The sequence below is a fragment of the Sardina pilchardus genome, chromosome 4 (assembly GCF_963854185.1).
Source record: "Sardina pilchardus chromosome 4, fSarPil1.1, whole genome shotgun sequence".
Lineage (NCBI taxonomy): Eukaryota > Metazoa > Chordata > Actinopteri > Clupeiformes > Clupeidae > Sardina > Sardina pilchardus.
The window spans coordinates 20,191,213-20,212,710 of NC_084997.1; the positions used below are offsets into that span (position 1 = coordinate 20,191,213).

Genomic DNA, 21,498 nt, shown 5'->3' on the forward strand with positions numbered 1-21,498 from the left:
TCTTCCTGCCAATTATACAGTACACACACACACACACACACACACAGAGATGGGTGTGAGGTCCATATGCCGTGACACAGTGGCGGGGGAGTCCTGGGGCAGTTGTAGCCTGCGTCAGTCTCACTCCGGAGGCAAACAGAGTGGATGTTCTCATAGTGCCCCTGACATCTGCCCCTAAAGGTCACCCCCACCAGACATGCATGATGAGTGTGTTATAATGCTGTAGGACAGTGATGTTAATGAATCTAGTGGTTTTGCACTGCTCCCCGACCCCCTGAGTGCAACACACTGCCCCCAGTGGTGGCTATGTGACCACACCTCCCACCCCATAATACAATCCCCCCCCCCCACACACACACGCACAAACACACGTGCCTTCTGCAGTGGTGTCCCCCGTCATATCCACATAAAATCGCAGTGAAATAGTGACAAGCCAGAGAATTAAAGACTATATAGTTCCTGGTAAAAGCTCTTTGGTCCCAATAGGACCTGTGGTCACACACTCTCAGCAGAACTGTAACCTAGGTGCTCACACCGACATGCATCACATCAGCGGTACATCATGGCCTTACTCACCTCTCTCTCGACGACGAGCTGTCCTTATTGACCTTTATTTGCATTGTGTTGATCATAGCATCGTGGTGCCAGGGCGTATGCGTCGCAGTATATTATCCTAAAACGTCAAGAGCTCTTGAAAATCGTCAGGGTGTTTCTATTTTCGGATTACAACTTAATATGTTCCACTATACGGCCCACTGACACCCGTACAACACATTTCACATGTTGTAGAGGACTTTGGATAGCATTCCATACTTCTCACTGTCCAGCTCTGGATCTCACTGCCTAGCAACACTGCCAACAGAAAGGGGCTATGTATGTACACAACACATTGTAAAGCTGGTTTATTGAAAGTGTAAATCCCAAAATGTTAGCATTCTAGTAGTAATGATGTTTTCTTCTGTGTGGAAAAAAAAAGTGTCCTCAGTTGGAGACATACACACTCACACACATAGACAAAACATCCATGCCTCTGTGAATAACCACAGAGGAAGCGGCCTGAAGTTCATGGCTATAAATATCTGGCCATAGCGGATGACCGGATGTCATGCCAGTGGTCCCCACATGGATCCACATCTTGGCTAAATCCAAGTTTTACAAATGTCAGATGGTGCAGTGACTGATCAACCAGGCGCCCATGGAGATGAAAAAAAGCATCATCATCATAGTTTATCCAATCACTTGCCTTGGACCACCTCTTGGTCTGTGACATCATACCAAGCGACCTTGAGCCTCGAGTTGCTGACATGAGACACCCAGCCCAACCTCCCTGCCTGTCAACCCTGTCAGATATCACTGCTTGTGCCGTGCTTGTCTGTCAAACACGTAACCTAGGAAACAACAGTAACCACACCTTCAGCCATGGCAAAAAAAAAAAACAATGGGTGCCTCTCATTTGTCTTCTATATATCCTCCCTTCCTTTCTCTGTCCTCGTTCTCACTGACCTATATAATGAAGGATGGGGTGGCAACAATGGGCTAGTCTATCCAGTGGTAGTTATAGATCAGTGGGAACGAGTCTGGAGGACCGAGGATCGAGGATCGAGAAGGGATGTTGAGAAAAGCCCTGTGTCCCAAACTCCCTCTGAAGACCTGTGTGATCCGAACTCTGTAGGCTGCGGTGGGGCTGGTGGTAGAGCAAGAGAGGCCTTAAGGGAGGATATTAATAGTTGGACAGTTGCTTATCCGCTCCTGAACATGGAAAGCCTGACTGGCCCCCTCTATATATAGCAACTGTACAGTTTGCATACAGGAGACACCTAAGCACTGTAAACACACTCATACTGGTGCAAGAAATATCCATACACACAAACACACGATGACCTAGATCCTCCTTCCCAACTTTTGGTCTAGCTGGTGTACATCATGATGCTTGCTTAAACACCAATATGGCATAACGAGTCGAGCACATTTGACACACACACACAAACACACACACACACACACACACACACACACACACACTTCACACACTGTAGCAGGCACAGTGAATATATGGATTTGGAATTTATTCTAAGAAAATAAAAATACAACATGAACTTAAATGAAAAGGTATGAAGTAACCGTTTTTCCTTCACATAAATAAAATTCCAACATAGAACAGAAACAGAAGGGGTCAAACGCAGCTTGGATGCAAGTAAAAACTAAGTATAACACAAAGTATAACACGCTCACCAATCAGGATGTCACAAGACACCCACATTTCAGCAAAAAAAAATTCAGATGTGAAGTCTTCAACGCACTTGTGGCCAAATGCTTTTGTTTATTTCAAACTTAATATCCACAAAAAAAAAAGGAAAGTCAAAATAAGTAAACTGAAACGGAAGAGGAACAGTGGCTTCAGAAACTCAAAACAGCCCCATCCCCAAAACAATATGAACACATCCTGCATCCTTTCCCTCTCCAAAATGAGCAGCAGAAGAACCGGGAAAGAGAGTGAGAAAGATAAAGAAAAGTAAGAGAGAAAGCAGTTGAGAAAGAAATAGAAAGAGAGAAACAGACAGAGAGAACGAGACAGAGGGAGAGAGAGAGAGAAAGAAAGAAAGAAAGAAAGAAAGAAAGAAAGAAAGAGAGAGAGAGACACAAGGCGGCTTAACAGGAAGTGAGATAAAGGAGTGAAATCACACTGGACAACTCCTGGCCTGTATTAGGTCTTTAATGTTCGTACTGGAGGAGTGCGAAGAAGAGATAAAGGGCATATGTCCACACACACACACACACGCACGCACACACGCACGCACGCACGCACACACACACACACACAAGCTCTCACTGGGGATTCCTCCACTTATGAACGGAAACACACATAGTAATCAAAGTCCAATCAATCGTAATAAATAAGTCACTTAAAAAAAAAAAAAAAAAGAAGAAAATTGGGGTCAGAGTTGGAGCAGATTCAGGAAGCTTTTTTGATGCGTGTCAGTGTTGTGTGTGTTTTTTTACTTATTTTTTTTGTATCTTTTTTTATTATTTAAATTTTCATGGATTTTTCAGGAACACACACTTTCTCTCTCGCACCTTCGATCCCCTTCTCACCCTAGCTTCACTACTGCGGGTATGTACAAGTTGGAGCTGCCCAATCTGGGCATAGTAAGTAATGCTACATCACATATATACACTCCTCCCCCCTGGGCAAATACAAAAAAACAAACAAAACAAAACAGACAAACAAAAACGAACAAAATAAAATCATGAAAAGCAGCAGTCTGGATTTTTGCTTTTCGTGTTAATATATATATGTATATATATATTTTATGATGCACCCCGCACTCACGCCCACTACCGAGTCTGGTCCTTCTTGCCCGTCTCCGGGGCGACCCGCTGGTCACAGGTCAGTCTTTAAGCACACCGCCTCATCACACACACATACTTCCTCCTCCAATGTTCCAGGACCAGTTCTGATGCGTGTGGATGAGGGTGAGGGTGAGAGTGAGGTGGAGGGAAGGCTAAGGAAACAGCGTCCTGGACAGAGGGCTTGTGGGTATAATGCCAAGAGACACGAGTGTGTGCGTGTGTGCATGTGCGTGTGTGAGTGTGTGTGTGTGTGAGTGTAAGTGTGTGTGTGTAGTGACAAACACTCAGAAGGGGGTTGGGGACACGTTTTGAGGGTGGCTAATCCCTTGCGACCTCCATATCTTTTTGCTCCCCTTTGTCTTCATCGTCACCTCCCTCCTCCTCCTCCTCCTCCTCCTCCTCCTCCTCCTCGGGGCGGTTCTCCTGGTAGATGTCCTTGACCAGGAGGACGCGGGTCAGCAAGCTCTCCAGCACGCTTCGGTCCAGCGGGGAGCTGCCGAACCACAGGGCGCCGCCGCCGCTGCTGCTGTCGCCACCGCCGCTGCTGCCGCCACCGCCGTTGCCCGACGCCTCGGGCTGCATGTAGAAGAGGTCCGCTCGCTGCCGCACAGACACAGGGCTGCCGGAGAACACGGACAACAAGCAGTTTTTTAAAAAAGAGAGACGAAAAAAAACAATTGTGGAATTGTTGGGGGGGGGGGGGGGGGGGCACATACAGTACGGTGCACTCAGAGGTGACTTGGCATGCATTGTGGGAGATGTAGTCTATCCCCCCCACTATAGGAGGAATAAAGGATGGTATATCTGCAGCACAGGAGCGGTCTGGGACTCACCACTTGGACAGGTACACTTCATAAAGGCGACACTCATGCTTCTTCACTGGACAGTGGCTGGAGTCTCCCGACCCGTCGTCGGGCTCATAGTCATTCTGTTGCCGTTTCCTCTTGTTTCCTGTTTGTACTGCCAATCAAAACCAGCACAACAAACACACACGTATTACAATAATGTAAACACATATTTCAGCAAGCATGTCAAGATCACCCCACCCATAAAGATTTCTCACATCACCTGATCAATTGACAAGCACATGATGAAGCAGTTACAGACATTGATGGGTAAGGGTTAACAGTTTCGCAGGACTTAATGAGAGGAACGTCCCACCTGATTTTCCTTAGAGGATGAGAGGTCTAGCACTTTAAGAGTTTCACATCCAGGAGCACCCACCTAATCATTACTATGTCCTCATATCAAGTTAGTCAACATCATATTTCAGGATGTGAACAGCAAAAGTTATAATCATAGGACATTTCTGCTCGTGAACAGCGCACAAAAGGCCGACTATGACCAGACAAGATGATGGTGGAGCAAGGCCTTGTCAGGATATGTAGACAGCCATTGATGGCTAAAGCGCCTTTCCAGATGGGTAAGGGTTAACAATGTCACAGGACTTAATGAGAGGAGCATTTCTGTGCCTGAAGTTATGAGAAACGATCAAAGTTGTTTGTATTTAATTCTCCGACTCTAGGCCCTGATTCCAGCATGTGTGGAAATTCACAATCAGCAACGATGCAATGTATTCCGGATCAAAGCACACTTCCACTGTCCATTCATTTTTAGCCTCGGATAACCTAAATTAACCCGAATCACCAAGCTGCAGTCAGATTCACACTTAAAAACAGCAGGATGTTCGTTTCGGCTATGTAGTTCCTATTTTACCCCATGGGCGAGGAAACTGAAAACTGTTTTCCATGTAATCCTCTTGAAAAACACATGACGCACTAATACAAGGTACTTTCATTTACTGTAACACAGGCTCCATAACACACAACAGCAGAGTTCTCTGGAAGAGATGACTGCATCATACCTCAGTAAACAATGACCTAGACAGAATGATCTCACAACCCTCCCCTCCAGTGCATTTCAGAGGAAAGTATTCGCTATGAGCACAAACGTTTTTAAGTACTACCGTTAGATTTCCGGTGTGTTCGAACCTGCAGCTATTGCTATGGTAATTAGTGTCTACTACACGGACCCGGTTGAGTGTTGCACCTAGCGAATCAACACGTTACGATAAAGAAGGATTTGAGCACGTTGAAATTTGTATTATTGGGAAAACGAGATATTCCGTGTCTTAGTGAATATTTAAGGAGCAGAATAAAACAGAAGATGCCGTTTCAATACAGTTAACGCTCCACCGGAAGTCAAACGGCAGTACTAAGTGACTTTAGTGCACTGAGCCCCTTAAATTGGCAGAAAGAACTCTTAAGGGCACCCTCCGCTACATGCTCCGCACAGCCTCTCTGTCTGTGCCTCCCACCCCCGTCACATTTCAATGATCCGAGAGCTCCGTGTGTGTGTGTGTGTTGGGGGCCGTACCCTGGTGCTCGTCCTGCGATATGGAGGGGACGCGTATGCGGAGCGAGACCTCCTGCGTGAGCGGGTCGGTGCGGCTGGGCCCGTACACGTTGGCGAAGGAGAGCCGCAGGTGCTGCTCCACGGTGCGCAGGCCCAAGTACTTGGTGTTCAGGTAGACGAGCGAGCGCAGCAGCGCCGCCGGGCTCCGCTCGCCCAGCTGACCGCTGTCCCACAGGCAGCGCTCCTGCACCCGTCCCCACATGGAGCCTACACACACACACACACACACACACACACACACACACACACACACACAGAAACAAACAAACAGAAACACTTATTTTTTTTTTTGTATATTTTTTTTTTGGCCTTTTTGCCTTTATTAGTATAGGACAGTGAAGAGGTAGACAGGAAACAAGTGGGAGAGAGAGATGGGGTGGGATTGGGATATGACCGCAGGCCGGATTCGAACCTGGGTCCCCATGGGCACTCGGACCCGTAAATGGTATGGGCGCTGTAGCATGCTGCGCCACAGCGCCCCCAAACAGAAATATTTTTGCCATTACATGGACATCCATATCACAACAGAGTTGCAACAGTCCCACCTGTTCTGCCTTAGAGGATGAGAGGTCTAGCACTTTAACAGGGGAGCTACACCAGGCGCGTACCTGAAGCGCTCTGTTCGCAACGCGCAAAATCCATTTTAGAGGACTGCTCTATTTTTTCGAATGTACGCGCCACTGTTGCGTCTGGTGTAGCTAGCTACCTCCATTGATTATAGGGATTATTAACTGCTGCAACATATGCGTCGCGAACGGAACGCTTCAGTTACACGCCTGGTGTAGCTCCACTATAAGAGTTTCACGTCCAGGAGCACCCATCTAACCATTACTATGTCCTCATATCAAGTTAGTCAACATCATATTTCAGGATGTGAACAGCAAAAGTTATAATCATAGGACATTTCTGCTCGTGAACAGCGCACAAAAAGCTGACTATGACCAGACAAGATGATGGTGGAGCAAGGCCTTGTCATGCTGCTTTGTGTCATAGAATACGCCATTAGGCTCTGCCAACCTTTAACATTTCTTTTGTGTAGGACTTAGAAAAGATGAGAAAATTATAGAGGAGGTTGAAGTGAGGTGAGTGTGTGTGCCGGACTCACCGTCAGGCAACACACTGGGCTGCCAGTCTTTGAGGATTTTGTTCAGCTCCTCTCCAAACTGCTTGTAACAGGGGTCACTGAAGAGGTCATCCGTCCTCCCTTTGTCCTGCAAATGCTACACACACACACACACACACACAGTCAGAGTCAGCAGCAGGTAATTAATGCTGCAGAACATTGAGTTTTCATTACTAACCAATAATTAAAGGGTGTCATGCTATTCATTATTCATGAGGAGTTGAGGACAGGACAATCCGGCATTATCCTACTCTAGCTATATCATCTGCCCTGTTCTGCACGATACACTTGTAGCCAATCGGTGCAGAGAATACTGAGACGTGCCCTTTATGACATCACTGAGCAGAGGGTGGGTTAAGGTCAGGTGGACCAAAGTGACGCAAACCGTGTCCTCATATTTCATTTACAGTCAACACCTTGGTTCAGGATGTGAACAGCAATAGAGCTATAATCACTGGACACCTGGGAGTGTGGGGGGGGATAACAGAGCCCAATGAATTCTGGGAATGCTGTGCGGGTCTCGCTCAGAGTTGCTTGGAAGTTCACCACCCCAATGCCCCGACACTCTCTCACCCTCTAGGGAAGTTTCTGAGAAGGGGAGGGGAGTGGGGGGTCAGAGGGAGGGCTATGTACACACTACACAGCGCTGTTCCCATGTAACGGCCACTGAAGCCATTTCAGAGAGGCGATAATGAAACAGAGAAGGTTTTTCACAGCCAGCCAACAAAAGCAGCCACTGCTGTGATATCCTATGGCATGTAGATTGAAACCTGGTCTCTCGGCATAACAGCATACGGTTCCTCAGGAGACCTCTTTACCCTCCACTTCAACAGTGGACGTGGGGGACTACGACCACAACAAGCTAATGTACAGACCGAGCAGTGGTACCATGGTATTTCAATCACGTCTTTGGATACGGCTCAGTTCTCAGGGTCATGGGGCAACCTTGCAATTTCCAGATAAACAGGCTACTCCAGGTTCCTATAACTTAAACGGAACACCAAACTATAACAAATCAATCTGAGGAAGAGACGGGTGAGAATGTGATGAAGTTAAAGAGGCCTATTGTAGAGTCTCACGGAGTAAAGGACATCAGGTCTCATGTGAGATCCCGTGTGGCATCAGAATGTTGTGAAACCACATTTCCAAAAATATCTGGCTGATAATAATACATACAGACAGAACACATACAGACATCAGTGAATACAACTATTTATTATGCAGCTCTTCAGCTCAGAACGCTGCAGAAATCTTCATAAACATGAACAGAGCCTCTCATTGTCCGTACGTCTAATAATTCTGTATGATGATGACCCTACAGGACAAAGCAAAACTTGTTTGCTGCGTCAGACTTATTTTCCGAAAATTACTGGGATCAGTTTATAACTGGGATCCATTTACGCACAGCGACCACATGCCAGTCTCATGGTCACACACACACACACACACGTCTCACCTTCTGGATGCTGAGACAGAGGTAGAGGATGCTGTCGGGGGCGTAGCGCTCTCCTTTGGGCCGCCGCGCCTCTCGTACGAAGCGGGCCAGCGCCTGGCTCAGACGGGACGCCTTCAGGGACAGCAGGTTACTCTTCACACGCACACCTGAGGCGACAGGTAACAGGTTACTCTTCACACGCACACCTGAGACGACAGGTAACGGGTTACTCTTCACACGCACACCTGAGACGACAGGTAACGGGTTACTCTTCACACGCACACCTGAGACGACAGGTAACAAATTAAATTATGACCATAATAACATCCTCGCTTTCATCTCCTAATTATACTACACGACTATACACCATTGGAATATTCTCTACATTTTACTATCACATGACTATGCTATACAACATCTCTATTATCCCTAATATTATCTACATCTAAGATAAAAAAAAAGAAAAAGAAAAAGAAAAAGAAAATGACAAGCAATGGGGAAAGATAAGATAAGCCTGTCAACTCCTCTTGATCTTTCCTAACCTCAAAGTGGTCATCAATACTGCTCATAACCTAGCCTACGATGTCATTTAACCTCCCTTTTTTAGCTATCGATGAGCTTGTGTGTGTGAATTAATTCGCCGATTTCAGAGTGTACAGAATGCGTAGTGATGTAAAGAGGCGTCCTCATATTTCATACAGAGTCAACATCTGGGCTCAGAATGTGAACAGCAATAGAGATATAATCATTGGACACCACGGAGGAGGCCAACAAACCCAGTGGACTTGGGTAATGTTGTATGAGGCTCCCTTATTGTTGCTTGTGAGTTTACTAAGCAAGTTAACCAAGTCAATCATACACTTGAACCATCAGAACATAATAATTATCACATTGGTCACATTTCCTGATTGCTCAGACAACCACTCGTAACTAAGCTTGATTCCATACACATCCTCGCTCTCTCACGGTCTCTAAAAAGACGGTCTCTTTATCTCTCTTTATTGTGCTCAAAATGCAAATCACTTTGAACCGCATTCTGTGTATGAAATGTGCGATACAAATAAAACATATTGTTACTATTATTATTATTATTATTTATAATTCTAATCATAAAAACCTCCCGTTCCCTTTTCCTGTTCTGCAACCTGTGGTGGACACATCACAGGACTCACCTTGTTTGGGTCCTTCCTGTGCAGGGGCGTCTGTTTCCTGTTGGGAAGTGGTGGTGGTGGTGGTGGTGGTGGTGGTGGCGGCCCACCTCCTCCAGGCGTTCAGCCCGTAGTGGGGTCTGAGGGGGATGGCCCCCTCCTCTGACCGGGCCCCGGGATCGGGCTCCGCACACGGGGACGCAGGTGCAGGGGAGCCCTCCTCAACCGCCTGCCGCTTCGATCCCTACACACACAAACACACACACACAGACATAGACAGATAAATAATCAAACAGATGGACAAACCAAATCTACTTGATTAAGAGGTCTTTGAGAGGAAGCTTAATGTTGCAGAGAAAATACCCAGCTAGATTCAGAAATGGGCACAAAATACCCAGCTAGATTCAGAAATGGGCACAAACGCAAGAGATTTATTTTAGCCCTGCAGGAGTACAGGGTACTGTATTTAAGGGCAGATGTGCACACTGGAATGCGCTGCAGAACTGTCCTCATTTCATAACTCACTCATCACAATCATCAGGATGTGAACAGCAGTAGAGTTGATTATAATCATAGGACAGATGTGTGTGTGTGTTTGTATGTGGTTCACATGGCTCTGTGTGTGTGTGTGTTAATAATCATCTAAAAGACTGTGTGTGTGTGTGTGTGTGTGTGTGTGTGTGTGTGTGTGGTCAGTACCTTCCGTCTGGCCCTGGGTCGAGATATCTCCTCCTTCTCCTCAGCTAACACAGGGGGCAGTGTGAAGCCCAACTCTGCTTCCAACCCCTCTGCTACAGGCACAGGTTCCGAGGCTGTATTAAGAAGAGATCCACACACACACACATTTTGATGGTTATGAACACACATTTAAATCATGCACACACACACATTTCACCATTTCAATTTCGCCAATAGTCTCCTGCATGGAAGAGGAGAACCAAACTGCTACTCATCCCACTATCTCTCTCTGATTCCCATGTGTGTCACACACACACACACACACACACACACACTTAGATTATTATGAACACACACGCACAGAGCCATGTGACCCACAGACAAACACACACACGCACACACACAGAGCAATGTAGCAATGGCATGAAGCAATCCAAGGTACTTAATTCAATCCTGTATCATTTCTCTGCATCATTTCTCTGCATTCAACCCATATGTGCTATGAACACAGTACACACACAGTACATGCATGGCACACACTGCCCCCTGCTCCCAACTGAAAACAGGACATGGGGTGGTGCCAACCCACGGATGGACTAAGAGCCCCAACAGGCCTGAGAGGCGAGGCCAGCCTAAACCTCCTGCAGTGCTGCAGACTGACCACTGCCCAGAGAGGCCAGCCTAAACCTCCTGCAGTGCTGCAGACTGACCAGCCTAAACCTCCTGCAGTGCTGCAGACTGACCACTGCCCAGAGCCCCGGAGGGTCAATGCTGCTCTTCTCAGCACATGCCGTTGCATAATGTCAGGGAGCTCGCCAATGGCGCACCCTTTCGTTGGCTTCCACTCTAGAGCCCACCCCCCCCCTTCTCTCTCTCTCTCTCTCTCCGTCTCTCTCCCTCCCTCTCTTCCTCCATCAATCCAAATCCCGTTGTGTATAAATATCCAATCTCCAAATCCCCTCTGACGGTCAGTCTCACGTCCACAGATGACTGTGGGCCTGAAAATAGCCGTCCGCGGCATTCTAATAGAAAATGACTGTACCCTCTTCCAGGAGACCGAAGACCCTCCCCTTCCGCACAACCACCACGACGGCTGCCATTATGCAACACCTCTCCGCCAAGTGGTGAAAGCGTTGCCGCGGCAACCGGAGAGAGTAACTGACGGCTCCATGGCAACAAAGCAAGGCTTTGATGATGTAGTGATAAGTCAGTATGTGTGCTATAAAATGGGCGTGCCCTGATCCTATTACGATTATTAAGTGAACTTTGTGACGAGAGCACATAAATGTATATGTAGTCGTACCTAATGGGAAGTCGTTTTCCAGATCCAGGTCAGGCTCGTACTTGTCTCCCTCTTCGTCCTCCTTCCTCTCCTCCTCCTCTTCCTCTTCCGAGCTGCTGCTGCTGCTGCCACTGCTGCTCTCGCTCTTCACCCTCTCCCTCTTCATCGGCTGTCCTGCTTCCGACAGCTCCTCACTCTTTACCACTGAAACACACACACACACACACACACACACACTCTCCTTTAAACATTTCTGCTCACAAGAAGTCAGCGTGCTCCTTTCACACCACAGAGCTACACAGAGAAGCATGATGGGGCTGCTGATTCCAACAGGGGACATGAGCTGAATCCAGAATAAAACAACCTCACGTCACATATGTGACCCTGTAGAGCGGAACCAGTCGTTTCGGTAAAATCTATTAAATTAAGTTATTGTGCTCACGTGAACGGCCATAAACTAAGCTTTCCAACGATATGTGTATTGAGGGTATTACACAAACTATCGCTAAGATAACCGCATTCAAAGTTGATATGGTTCTCCTGTCACGATATGCCAGAAGAGGAGAAATCACCTTTTTAAGCGGTGCGTGCACAATGGGGATGACAGCAAATGTGTTGAATCTTCGCCGGGTTTAACAGTCAAAACGTATGTTTTTCCGTGAAATGCGTTCACGATATGAAACTGTACACTGTATACAGTCGAATTATGCGAAAACGTGAAATTCAACATTTTAACCCGGAAGTTTGTTATTGTTGATTTTCTCAAAATAATGTTGTGCGCAAAACGACTGATTTCGCTTTGAACGGTCACATATTTGATTAATATCAATATTTACTTGTAGGATTACCAATTTACCTTTAAATTAATTAAATACATAGGTCTTAGGATCAGTCAACAGCAGAAAAATGTAAATCTTTGTCTCTAGCTGGTTTCATCATACACCAGGGGTGTCGACCCGTGGAAGCAGGGCGTCTTCTCTCAGGTCCTCCTGCTCACCTATGAGGTCGGGCTTGGTGTCCTCCATGGCCAGCAGGTGTGGGGGCAGCTTGGCCCGGAGCTCGTTGATGGCCTCCAGTATCTGGTCAACATTCTGCAGCGTGGTGGGAAGGACTAATGGCACAGGCACCTCGGGGGAGACGACACAGTCAGTGTGTGAGGGAAGAAAGAAAGAAAGAAAGAAATGAGGGAATGGTGTAACATGAAGACAGACACATGTGGCAGGTGGGGAACAGAGGCAAGAAACGACAAGTTGACAAGCAGATCATGTGAATTCCACTGATAAATACAACTTTCAATGCACCCATTTACAATACGCATTAAAAGGATATGGAATTGTTGGGCTACAATACAAGTGGGCAAAAATAGACAATTTCCTAAATTCCCTTCAGGGCAAATATCAGTCGTATCAGATTAAAAAAAATACAATTCCATGAACGTTATAAGGCCTGGAGAGACAGGAAGAGAGCCAGAGACTGAAGAGGAGGGGGAAAGGAGAGTAGGGTACATGGAGAGAGGTGCGAGGGGGGGAGGGGGGGGGGGCAAAGGTCAACAGAGGCGAGTTCTTACTGGGATGGGCATGGCGATGGGCGCAGGGGTGGTCTGGGCGTAGAGGTTCATGGGCACAGGCACGTAGACGGGCACCGGGATAGGCACAGGGACGTACTCCTTTTTCACCAGCTGATCTGTACCGGCCTCGTCTGAACAAACAAACAAACAAACAAACAAACGTTGTTTACGTGTTTATAATATATAAAAGTGTATACTTGTGAAAGCCAGAAGGCCGTCTCAGTCCTCTACAACTGAAAGTTAAAAAAAACTCAGAGTGTTACTCAAACGTTAAGCAGGATGACACTTCTGTGTTCAATGGGCTTGTGAGTGTAAACACGCACCAGTGGCGCACAACTAGCTTGATCCACTTGCTCATGTTATAAGCAGCTTTTTGGATGTTATGGACGACTGACTGGGGGGGTTACAAATGTTGCTTTTCACTGACTGTGGTCAAAACACCTGTATCTGTATAAAGGGTCACATCAAAACCTACAAGCAATAACACAACCACACACACACACACACACACACAGACACACACACACACCTGTCTGCAGCTGCTTGCTCTGCATGTGCGGCTTGCAGTAGGTGGCCTTTGTCATAGTGAGGGGTTTGCATAACACGGCCTTGTTCTTCACGTCTTTGAGGATCCCTCCGCCTGCGTAGGACACCGGGCCCTGGTTGAACAGCTACGGGAACACAACAGAGCACAATTAATCTCATGACTTAACACCGTGTCCAAGACCACCATCGCTAGCAGCAGAGAGGACTTCATAGTCTAAACTCATTTCAAGAGGGCAAGGAGCATTTTTAGCTTTTTGGCTTTTTAACTTAAACCCTGTGAGTAAGTTTCCCGGCCTAGACAACTCGTCATGATTGCAGTGGGATAACTCAAGTATGCACTTCTGGCGAACACACCAGCGGTATCGTCAGACAACACAAACACACACTCACCGTCACCTTGGTTCCTTGCGTCTGCACTCCGATTCCTGCCAGAAACAAGAGAGAGAGCATGTGTCAGCACTGGGAACATGAGACACCTTGAGCCAAACACAGGTGTGTGTGTGTGTGTGTGTGTGTGTGTGTGTGTATGTGTGTGTACCCATCTCAGACAGGTGTGAGGAGGACAGGTGAGGGGAGAGCGGTCGGTCGCCGCAGCGGGGACGGTACCTAAGGTCGTGTTCTCCGGGCCCTTCTGGGTGGCCATGTTGGGCTCGTTCTGCTGACAGTAGAAGCGCAGCAGACACTGCTGGTCACAGAAGTGCTTCATCTCCGAGCGCCACTGCACAGACTCCGTCAGGTTGCCCTGCACCTTGCAGCAGTCGCAGCGCGCCGCCTGGTGGACAGAGGGAGCAAGTGCAACGCTGCAGTCATGCTCCATTGCTTGGTTTCCATATGAGTAAATTGATAGAAATCTAATGTAATCTCTATGAGGAGTGTTATTGGTATCAAGCTTACACTTTCCAAATCTCGAATAGGCAAGCCATCTATGTACATAATGTTGACACAAGTTAATAAAAAGCAACAAATCACAAAAGCAATTTTAAAAACTATTCATATACAGGTAAAACATTTCATTACCATTACATTAAAAAAAAACCCCTCTCATCTATCTCACATCAAACCCGCAAATCTTATGGAGAGTGGTGGCTTCCCTGTGGCAATACCTGATTTTTTTTATTTCTGAAAAAAAAAGGTAAAAGATCACCACTCATCCGTGTGAGGCGCAGGATTTAGTATAAACTTGTGGATTTTTACGAAGAATCCACACACTTCAAGTCCTTGTGCAAAAAACTGCTTTACTGGGCAAGTTTTCGGTCGCTAGACCTTCATCAGGCAGAGTCAAAGAGAGTCAAAGAACTTGAGTCAAGTTTAATTTCTGAAGAAAAAAAAAAGAAAAAGCGCCTCGATGGTAATCTCTAGTCGTTCACTTCTAAAAAAGTTCAACCCCATCACTTCACCCCTCTAATCCAAGCCCTCTTGTGACCTCTGACCTTGTAATACCAGTCGTTGAACTTCTTGGAGCAGGTCTCGCTGCAGAAGTCCCTGGTGACGCTGTCAAATTGCTTGGTGATGCTCTTCTTGCACATCTGGTTGCAGTGGTTACAGGTGACGCACTTCAGGCCCAGGCGCCGCGCAAAGCTCTGCTTGAACAGCAGCTTACAACCTGCAGTGGAAGTGGAGAGAGGAGGGAAGGAGGGAGGGAGGGAGGGAGAGAGAGAAGGAGGGAGGGAGAGAAGGAGGGAGGGTCTGATTAGAACAGGCTGCAAGGCAGGGCCCTAATCAATCACACACTTCCTGTGTAGGGTGGAAACCAGAGGGTAACTCAACAATCTGATATCACAATCTTTTCCTTACGGTATTAACCAGATAACATCAGAAGGAAAGGAGTGCTACATATCTACAGCGTCAGCACACCTTATTCAAATACTGCACTCACTCACGCTGCTGCTGCTGTACACAAGTCCATCAGCGAGAACGTTGAGGATCAAGTGAGGGAACATGTTTTATCTCTACATTCTGATTAATTGTCTGTTGTTATGTCCATGTCTTAAACCTGTATGTTCAACGTATGTGATAACTACTTTGGCAATACAAGTGTCTAAATATTTGTCATGCCAATAAAGCACTTTTGAATTGAATTGAATTGAATTGATTTGAACTGACCCGGTCAGCTGAGCAGCAGTTTGCAGGGCTAAGATAGTGAGAGCCGAGAGGGAAAGGACTCCATCTAGAGGCAGCAAAAGGCCACATGGCATCTAACTGATGAGAGGTCATCAGAGGAGGCATTTTATTGGATGCAAACGCTCAGGCGGCTGTGTTGCTGATAACAAAGACACTTGTATTTTCAGAGAACTTTATTTGTTTAATTCTACTGGCTTAGTTGACAAAAAAAAAGTATCACTAAAAATGCTAATGTACTGAATATCTTTTCTGATTTAGGTATTCTTCTCTTCGGAATACACATGTAGCATAAAAAGCCTCAACCAACAAAAGCAAAAAGGCACATTAACAAACACACACACACACACACACACACACACACTAGTGCATCATGCCTTGAAGCATTGTAGACATTTGCCGTTAAACAATTATATGAAACATAAATGCTTTATGCTCATAACAGTAACAAATCCACACCACGTAGTGCTGCAGCCCTGTTTATGTCTACATGCTGCGGGGGAGACCATGCCGTGTTCAGGAGAGGAGAGGATAGGAGAGGAGAGGAGAGGAGAGAGGAGGAGAGAGGAGGAGAGAGGAGGAGAGGAGAGGAGAGGAGAGAGGAGGAGAGAGGAGGAGAGAGGAGGAGAGGAGAGGAGAGAGAGGAGGAGAGAAGAATAGAGTATGAAAGAGAAAAGAAGAGAAGAGTAGAGTAGAGTAGAGTAGGAAAGAGAAGAGAGGAGAAGAGAAGAGAAGAGAAGGATAGGAGAGGAGAGGAGAGGAGGAAAGAGAAGAGGAGAGGAGAGGAGAGGAGAGGAGAGGAGAGGAGAGGAGAGAGAAGAGTAGGGTAGGAAAGAGAAGAGAGGAGAGGAGGAAAGAGAAGAGAGGAGAGGAGAGGAGAGGAGAGAGAAGAGTAGGGTAGGAAAGAGAAGAGAGGAGAGGAGGAAAGAGAAGAGAGGAGAGGAGAGGAGAGAGAAGAGTAGGGTAGGAAAGAGAAGAGAGGAGAGGAGGAAAGAGAAGAGAGGAGAGGAGGAAAGAGAAGAGAGGAGAGGAGGAAAGAGAAGAGAGGTCTCTGTTGGTTAGCTGCTGTTCCTGGCGCAGGACTTGCAACTAGGCCAGCATTGACAAGCTGGGAACTAATGGAGTCTGAAAGCCTAATATATAATGCACCTCAAACACATACACACAAAGACAAATATACACACACAGACACACAGTGATTTGTAGTTGCTCAGCTAGCTGTCTGAGAAAATTATACAATACTAACTTGAGCCGAGACAGCTGATGGAGTTAAATGACCCAATGAGTTTGTATGTGACACAAACTATGTGCTTGGTCACGTTCCTGCCTTTTTGATTGAGACAATGAGAGCTATGCAGTACAACAGTTCACTCCACCTATCAACAGTAGGCCTACAGGTCAGGAAGGATGTGATGTTCATTTGATGATGAAGCAAATAAAGACAAACTTCATAGAGAAAAATCCTGCGTTTCAGTCAAAGACCTTCCTCAGGTGAAGGTGAAATAAAGACAAGCAAATGGCCAAGATTGCCTTCTCTTAGTTAAGAATGTTCTGGAAGAAAATGTCAAAACGGAAGCACTAAAGGCAGAGCTATAGAGAAGAGGCTGGTACAGACCTTCGCCGCAGAAGGGTCGGCTGACCCCGGAGAACTTGGCCGTCTCGTGGAGCGTCTTCTCCTCGTGACAGTACTCGCAAAAGGCCACAATGCAGTGCAGTTTCTTGTAGTCCTCGCAGCACGTCTTACTGCAGAACTGGTATACTTTATTCTGTAGGGCACACACACACACACACACACACACACACACACACAGGTGAGTGAGAAGAGTTCATACACAGCAAAAGGATGAGACGCCAGGCACAGCAGAGAACTCAAGTGTAGCCCAAGAACATCCACGTCACATCAGCCCTAGAAGGAGTATCTGAGGCCTCTACTGATGTCCAAGTCCCACATGTAGTGATGCACATTTGAACCACAAAGCTATCAGAAAGTCATCGCTGCCTATAGCACAATGCGATCATCAGATACTGCGGTAAGGAGGATGTATATCTGCATATCGCTCCAGCAGCAGAATACAGCCTACATTCTTAATTGGCGGTGGGAGGTCTTTGCAGTGAGCGCAGTGAAACATTTCTATGGCATGGAAAGGCATAGAAACAAAAGTTTATCAGCATCGTAGGTAGTGCTTTAAAGTCTGCTATGTTGTCCATACTTGACTTAAAAAGGGGAACTATGTAGGTTTTTTTTTTTTTTTAGCTTAATTTACCTTAACTGAACAGCTTCGGAGTTATTGGAATGGTTACACATATTTTCGGTTTGAATGGTGGCTGTTTCGCTTCCACCTAGCATCTGTGAGCGGAAAAACCACCCTTGCAACTTTGGGCCAGTGGGCTGGTGCACTGACAAACACAAAGTCTCGCAGCCTTGCGATCATGCTCATGAAAAGGCAGACTGACCAAGTGAGGAGTGTTGTAAAATATACACGCTAAAGCTGTAGGGGAAGCTCTGCAGAGAAACCTGCAAGCGTTAGTAAATATTGTACCGAATTTGAAGAGCGCTTTCTTTAGATATGGCTTTCATAAAAATGGGACATGCTGTACATGTGGTCACAGTGACCTTGAACTTTGGTCTCCCAAAATATAATCAGTTCATCTTAAGAGTCCAATTTAACATTTTTGCTACATCTGAAGCATGTACCTCAAGGCATTCTAGATATAGCATTCACAAGAATGGGACTTTCATGCCCACAGTGACCTTGAACATTGACCCCTGACCTCCAAAACCAAATCATTTCATCTTTGAGTCAAACTGAACGTTCAAACCACATTTGAAGCACGTGCCATGTGGTGTTCTTGAAATATTGTGCTTACAAGATCGAGACACACAGACTTAACATACCGTATGTACAGACAACTCGAAAAACATTATGCCTCCAGTCACGGCCTATTGCTAACACCGAGACATAATACAAGGCCATTCATTGTAAATCATTGTGTGGGTTCAATTTCCCTGAAGCTAATAATGCTGCACTTTGATGACATCATACTCCGATTCTGAACTTCCACATGATACAATTAGACACAGGGCCTTTCTGAAAACACATCACCAGCCATTTTGCTGGGTCAATGGTTATAATGAACACATGACTGCCTGCCACATTTAAAAAAAAAAAAAAAAAACTACTGTCTTGCAAGTGTAAACAGTAACATCAGTGTAAACAGTAACATCAACTACAGCAGTACAATCAGCCTGCCTCCTCTAGAGGTCATTACTGCAGCAGCAGCAGAAGAATCAGCAGCAGAAGTACATGCTCACCTCCCACTCCAGGGTCTCTGGCTTGAGGCTGAAGGCTCCGCGGCAGTAGTTACACTTGAGCTGGATGTCGTTGCCTGCCGCAGAGACGGGAGCCTGGCCGTTGGTGGACGGCTGAACCGCCGCACTCTGGAGAGGCAGGAGAGGAGGGGTGGGAGTCAAGAGCCGCAGCTATTAGATAATCATCTGCACGTATGCAGGCATAGACAAGCGCACACACACACACACCATGCACACACACACACACACCATGCACACACACACACACAAGCAATGCGTGCACACACAGAGTGCACGCACATTCACACTTGTTATTTCTGCTTGCATAAGGCTTCTGTTAAGAGGAACTGTGTGTCTTCGTCCTCCTCTGAAAAGACTCCGTTTCCATCGCTGCTACCTTTGCTTCTGGAGTGCATTTCATGAGAATGTGTTTTTTACTGCATTAAAAACAACGCATTGCAAAATGAATGCGAGAGCATGTTGCAGATGCCTATTTCAGGCAAAATTGCCTCCCGGTGAGGTGTGTGTGTGTGTGTGTGTGTGTGTGTGGCGGCGGGGTTGTAGTGGGGAGGGTAATGTTAACATGAGGTGGGTGTGCGTGCCTGACGCACCTGGAACTTGGTGACGCAATGTGAGCTGCAGAAGTTTAAGACCTTCCCCTCGGGGAGGGTGGCCTGATACTGGGGCAACGCGTTCCTCTTACAGAAGTGACACGAGGGCTCAACATCTGCACAGGGGGGAGAGAGAGAGAGAGAGAGAGAGAGAGAGAGAGAGAGAGAGAGAGAGAGAGAGAGAGAGAGAGAGAGAGAGAGAGAGAGAGAGAGAGAGAGAGAGAGAGAGAGAGAGAGATGGGGAAACCAAGAAAGAAAGAGAAAGAACGCAGACAAAAAGAAAAAAAAAAGATGGGGAAACCAAGAAAGAAAGAGAAAATACAATCACAAGGGGGTGGGTGGGGGGTAGAGAAAGGAGAAGGAAGAGAATACAAACAGTGAGAGAAAGAGAGAGAGAGAGATGCAGAAGAGAGAAAGAGAGTGACAGACAGAGAAAGTTCACATAAATATACTGCAGACACAGGAATGCATTCAGGCTAACAATGTACAGGTACGATAATGTGAAGAAAAACAAAGTACACCCTTTTTCAGTTATATGGTTTTACACATCAGGACATAATAAAAAATAATAACCATGTCCTTACTAGGTCCTAAAATAATGTAAATCTTATCTAATCTTGTCTAAAACAACAGACTCCACCGTGTCATCATTTATTCAATAAAAACTAAAATGCATGTGTGAAAAACTAAAGTAAAGCTACTAATTCACAAGCTCTCTCTTTTTCTTAAAAATACATATTTTTTGTTGCCTTTTTTATGGCAGGACAGGAAGTGTGACAGGAAGTGAGTGGGAGAGAGAGATGGGATGGAATGGGAATTAAAAGTGACCTTGGGTTGGACTCTGGAGCCGACTGTGGTACGGACATTGTAGCCAGTTGCGCCACAACGTCCCCCCAATGCGCAGCACTCGTAAAGGGAGACTCTGGTCTAACAAAAACCTAATGTTTGTTTTTGGATGGTAAAATTTGTACATTTTCATTTGGGACCAAAATGACGTCATACTGGCACAGCTTTTTGAGCAAGACCTGAATACGCATTAAGAGCAGAATATAGCATGGCCTTTGGGGGGCAACATCATCCAATCCATTTCATAAACACAATAGATGTCCACAAAATGCTACACACCCCACCAAGATGTGAATCTCTCGCTCACACACAGACACAAAGCGAGCACTCACTCTGCACGGCGGCCATCTTGGTCTTGTTCATGCAGGCGGTGGAGCAGTAGGGCTCCATGACTCCTGTGGCCCCGATGCAGTGAGTCACGTCAAAGGAGCGGCACAGGGTCTTACAGCCAGTGCACGGCGTCATCTTCCCGTGAGCCTGTAACACATCAACAACCAACTTGAGGCGCATTCAAATTCTTTGAGCAGAGGCAAATGTACGAATGTAGTGAGCACAGGCTCTTCAAACTGTTAAATGAAAGAACTTAACAAAAAAAAACAACAACACAGTAACCCTTCATCCAGTGTCCAATGTATGACCACAGAGAACTATCTACAATGTGTAGATGGATTGGATGTTAAACACATCCAATCACAGACAGACGCAGGCAACTCAGCACAGCATAGTTCAGTGCAGTCAAAGCAGTAGCAGTGCAAGTCAAACGGCACCACGTCTCAATATAATAATTGGGATTCATGTCTCCTGACCCACTCTTCACCCTTCAGGAGGAGCTTTGAACATTCTAACACAAGATTCTGTTCCACCACAATGAATGAAATTCACTGAGCCCTGAATTTTTTTTAGAATCAAGCAATAAGCCTTGAGAGGCCGTAGTTTACACTGATTTTAGAACAGCTAGGGGGCATTGTTAGGCACAACGTACAAAGCCGAGGGCCTAAACCCCCCCCCCCCCCCCCCCGCCCCCGCCTTAGCTGTTCTAAAATCAGTGTAAACTACAGCCTCTCAGGG

The 21,498-nt window shown here is 46.4% G+C and overlaps 1 protein-coding gene across 6 annotated transcripts in view; it reads right to left on the reverse strand.

Moving 5' to 3' along the window:
- Positions 1-2,051: 2,051 nt before the first annotated feature.
- The window catches only part of zmym2 (zinc finger, MYM-type 2), a 35,940-nt gene continuing 16,493 nt past the window's right edge, over positions 2,052-21,498 (reverse strand). For all 6 annotated transcript variants that reach the window (XM_062534494.1, XM_062534492.1, XM_062534497.1 and 3 more), the window contains exons 6-23: positions 20,763-20,907; positions 19,585-19,700; positions 18,977-19,102; positions 17,279-17,429; positions 14,976-15,148; positions 14,152-14,317; positions 13,936-13,970; positions 13,529-13,670; positions 13,000-13,130; positions 12,430-12,559; positions 11,454-11,636; positions 10,172-10,284; positions 9,497-9,716; positions 8,346-8,491; positions 6,872-6,986; positions 5,728-5,973; positions 4,185-4,311; positions 2,052-3,970 (exon numbers count right to left, since the gene is read on the reverse strand). In XM_062534494.1, the coding sequence (XP_062390478.1) occupies positions 3,670-3,970; positions 4,185-4,311; positions 5,728-5,973; positions 6,872-6,986; positions 8,346-8,491; positions 9,497-9,716; positions 10,172-10,284; positions 11,454-11,636; positions 12,430-12,559; positions 13,000-13,130; positions 13,529-13,670; positions 13,936-13,970; positions 14,152-14,317; positions 14,976-15,148; positions 17,279-17,429; positions 18,977-19,102; positions 19,585-19,700; positions 20,763-20,907 (2,766 nt within the window). In that variant the 3' untranslated portion in view covers positions 2,052-3,669. The remainder of the gene's footprint in view (positions 3,971-4,184; positions 4,312-5,727; positions 5,974-6,871; positions 6,987-8,345; positions 8,492-9,496; positions 9,717-10,171; positions 10,285-11,453; positions 11,637-12,429; positions 12,560-12,999; positions 13,131-13,528; positions 13,671-13,935; positions 13,971-14,151; positions 14,318-14,975; positions 15,149-17,278; positions 17,430-18,976; positions 19,103-19,584; positions 19,701-20,762; positions 20,908-21,498) is intronic.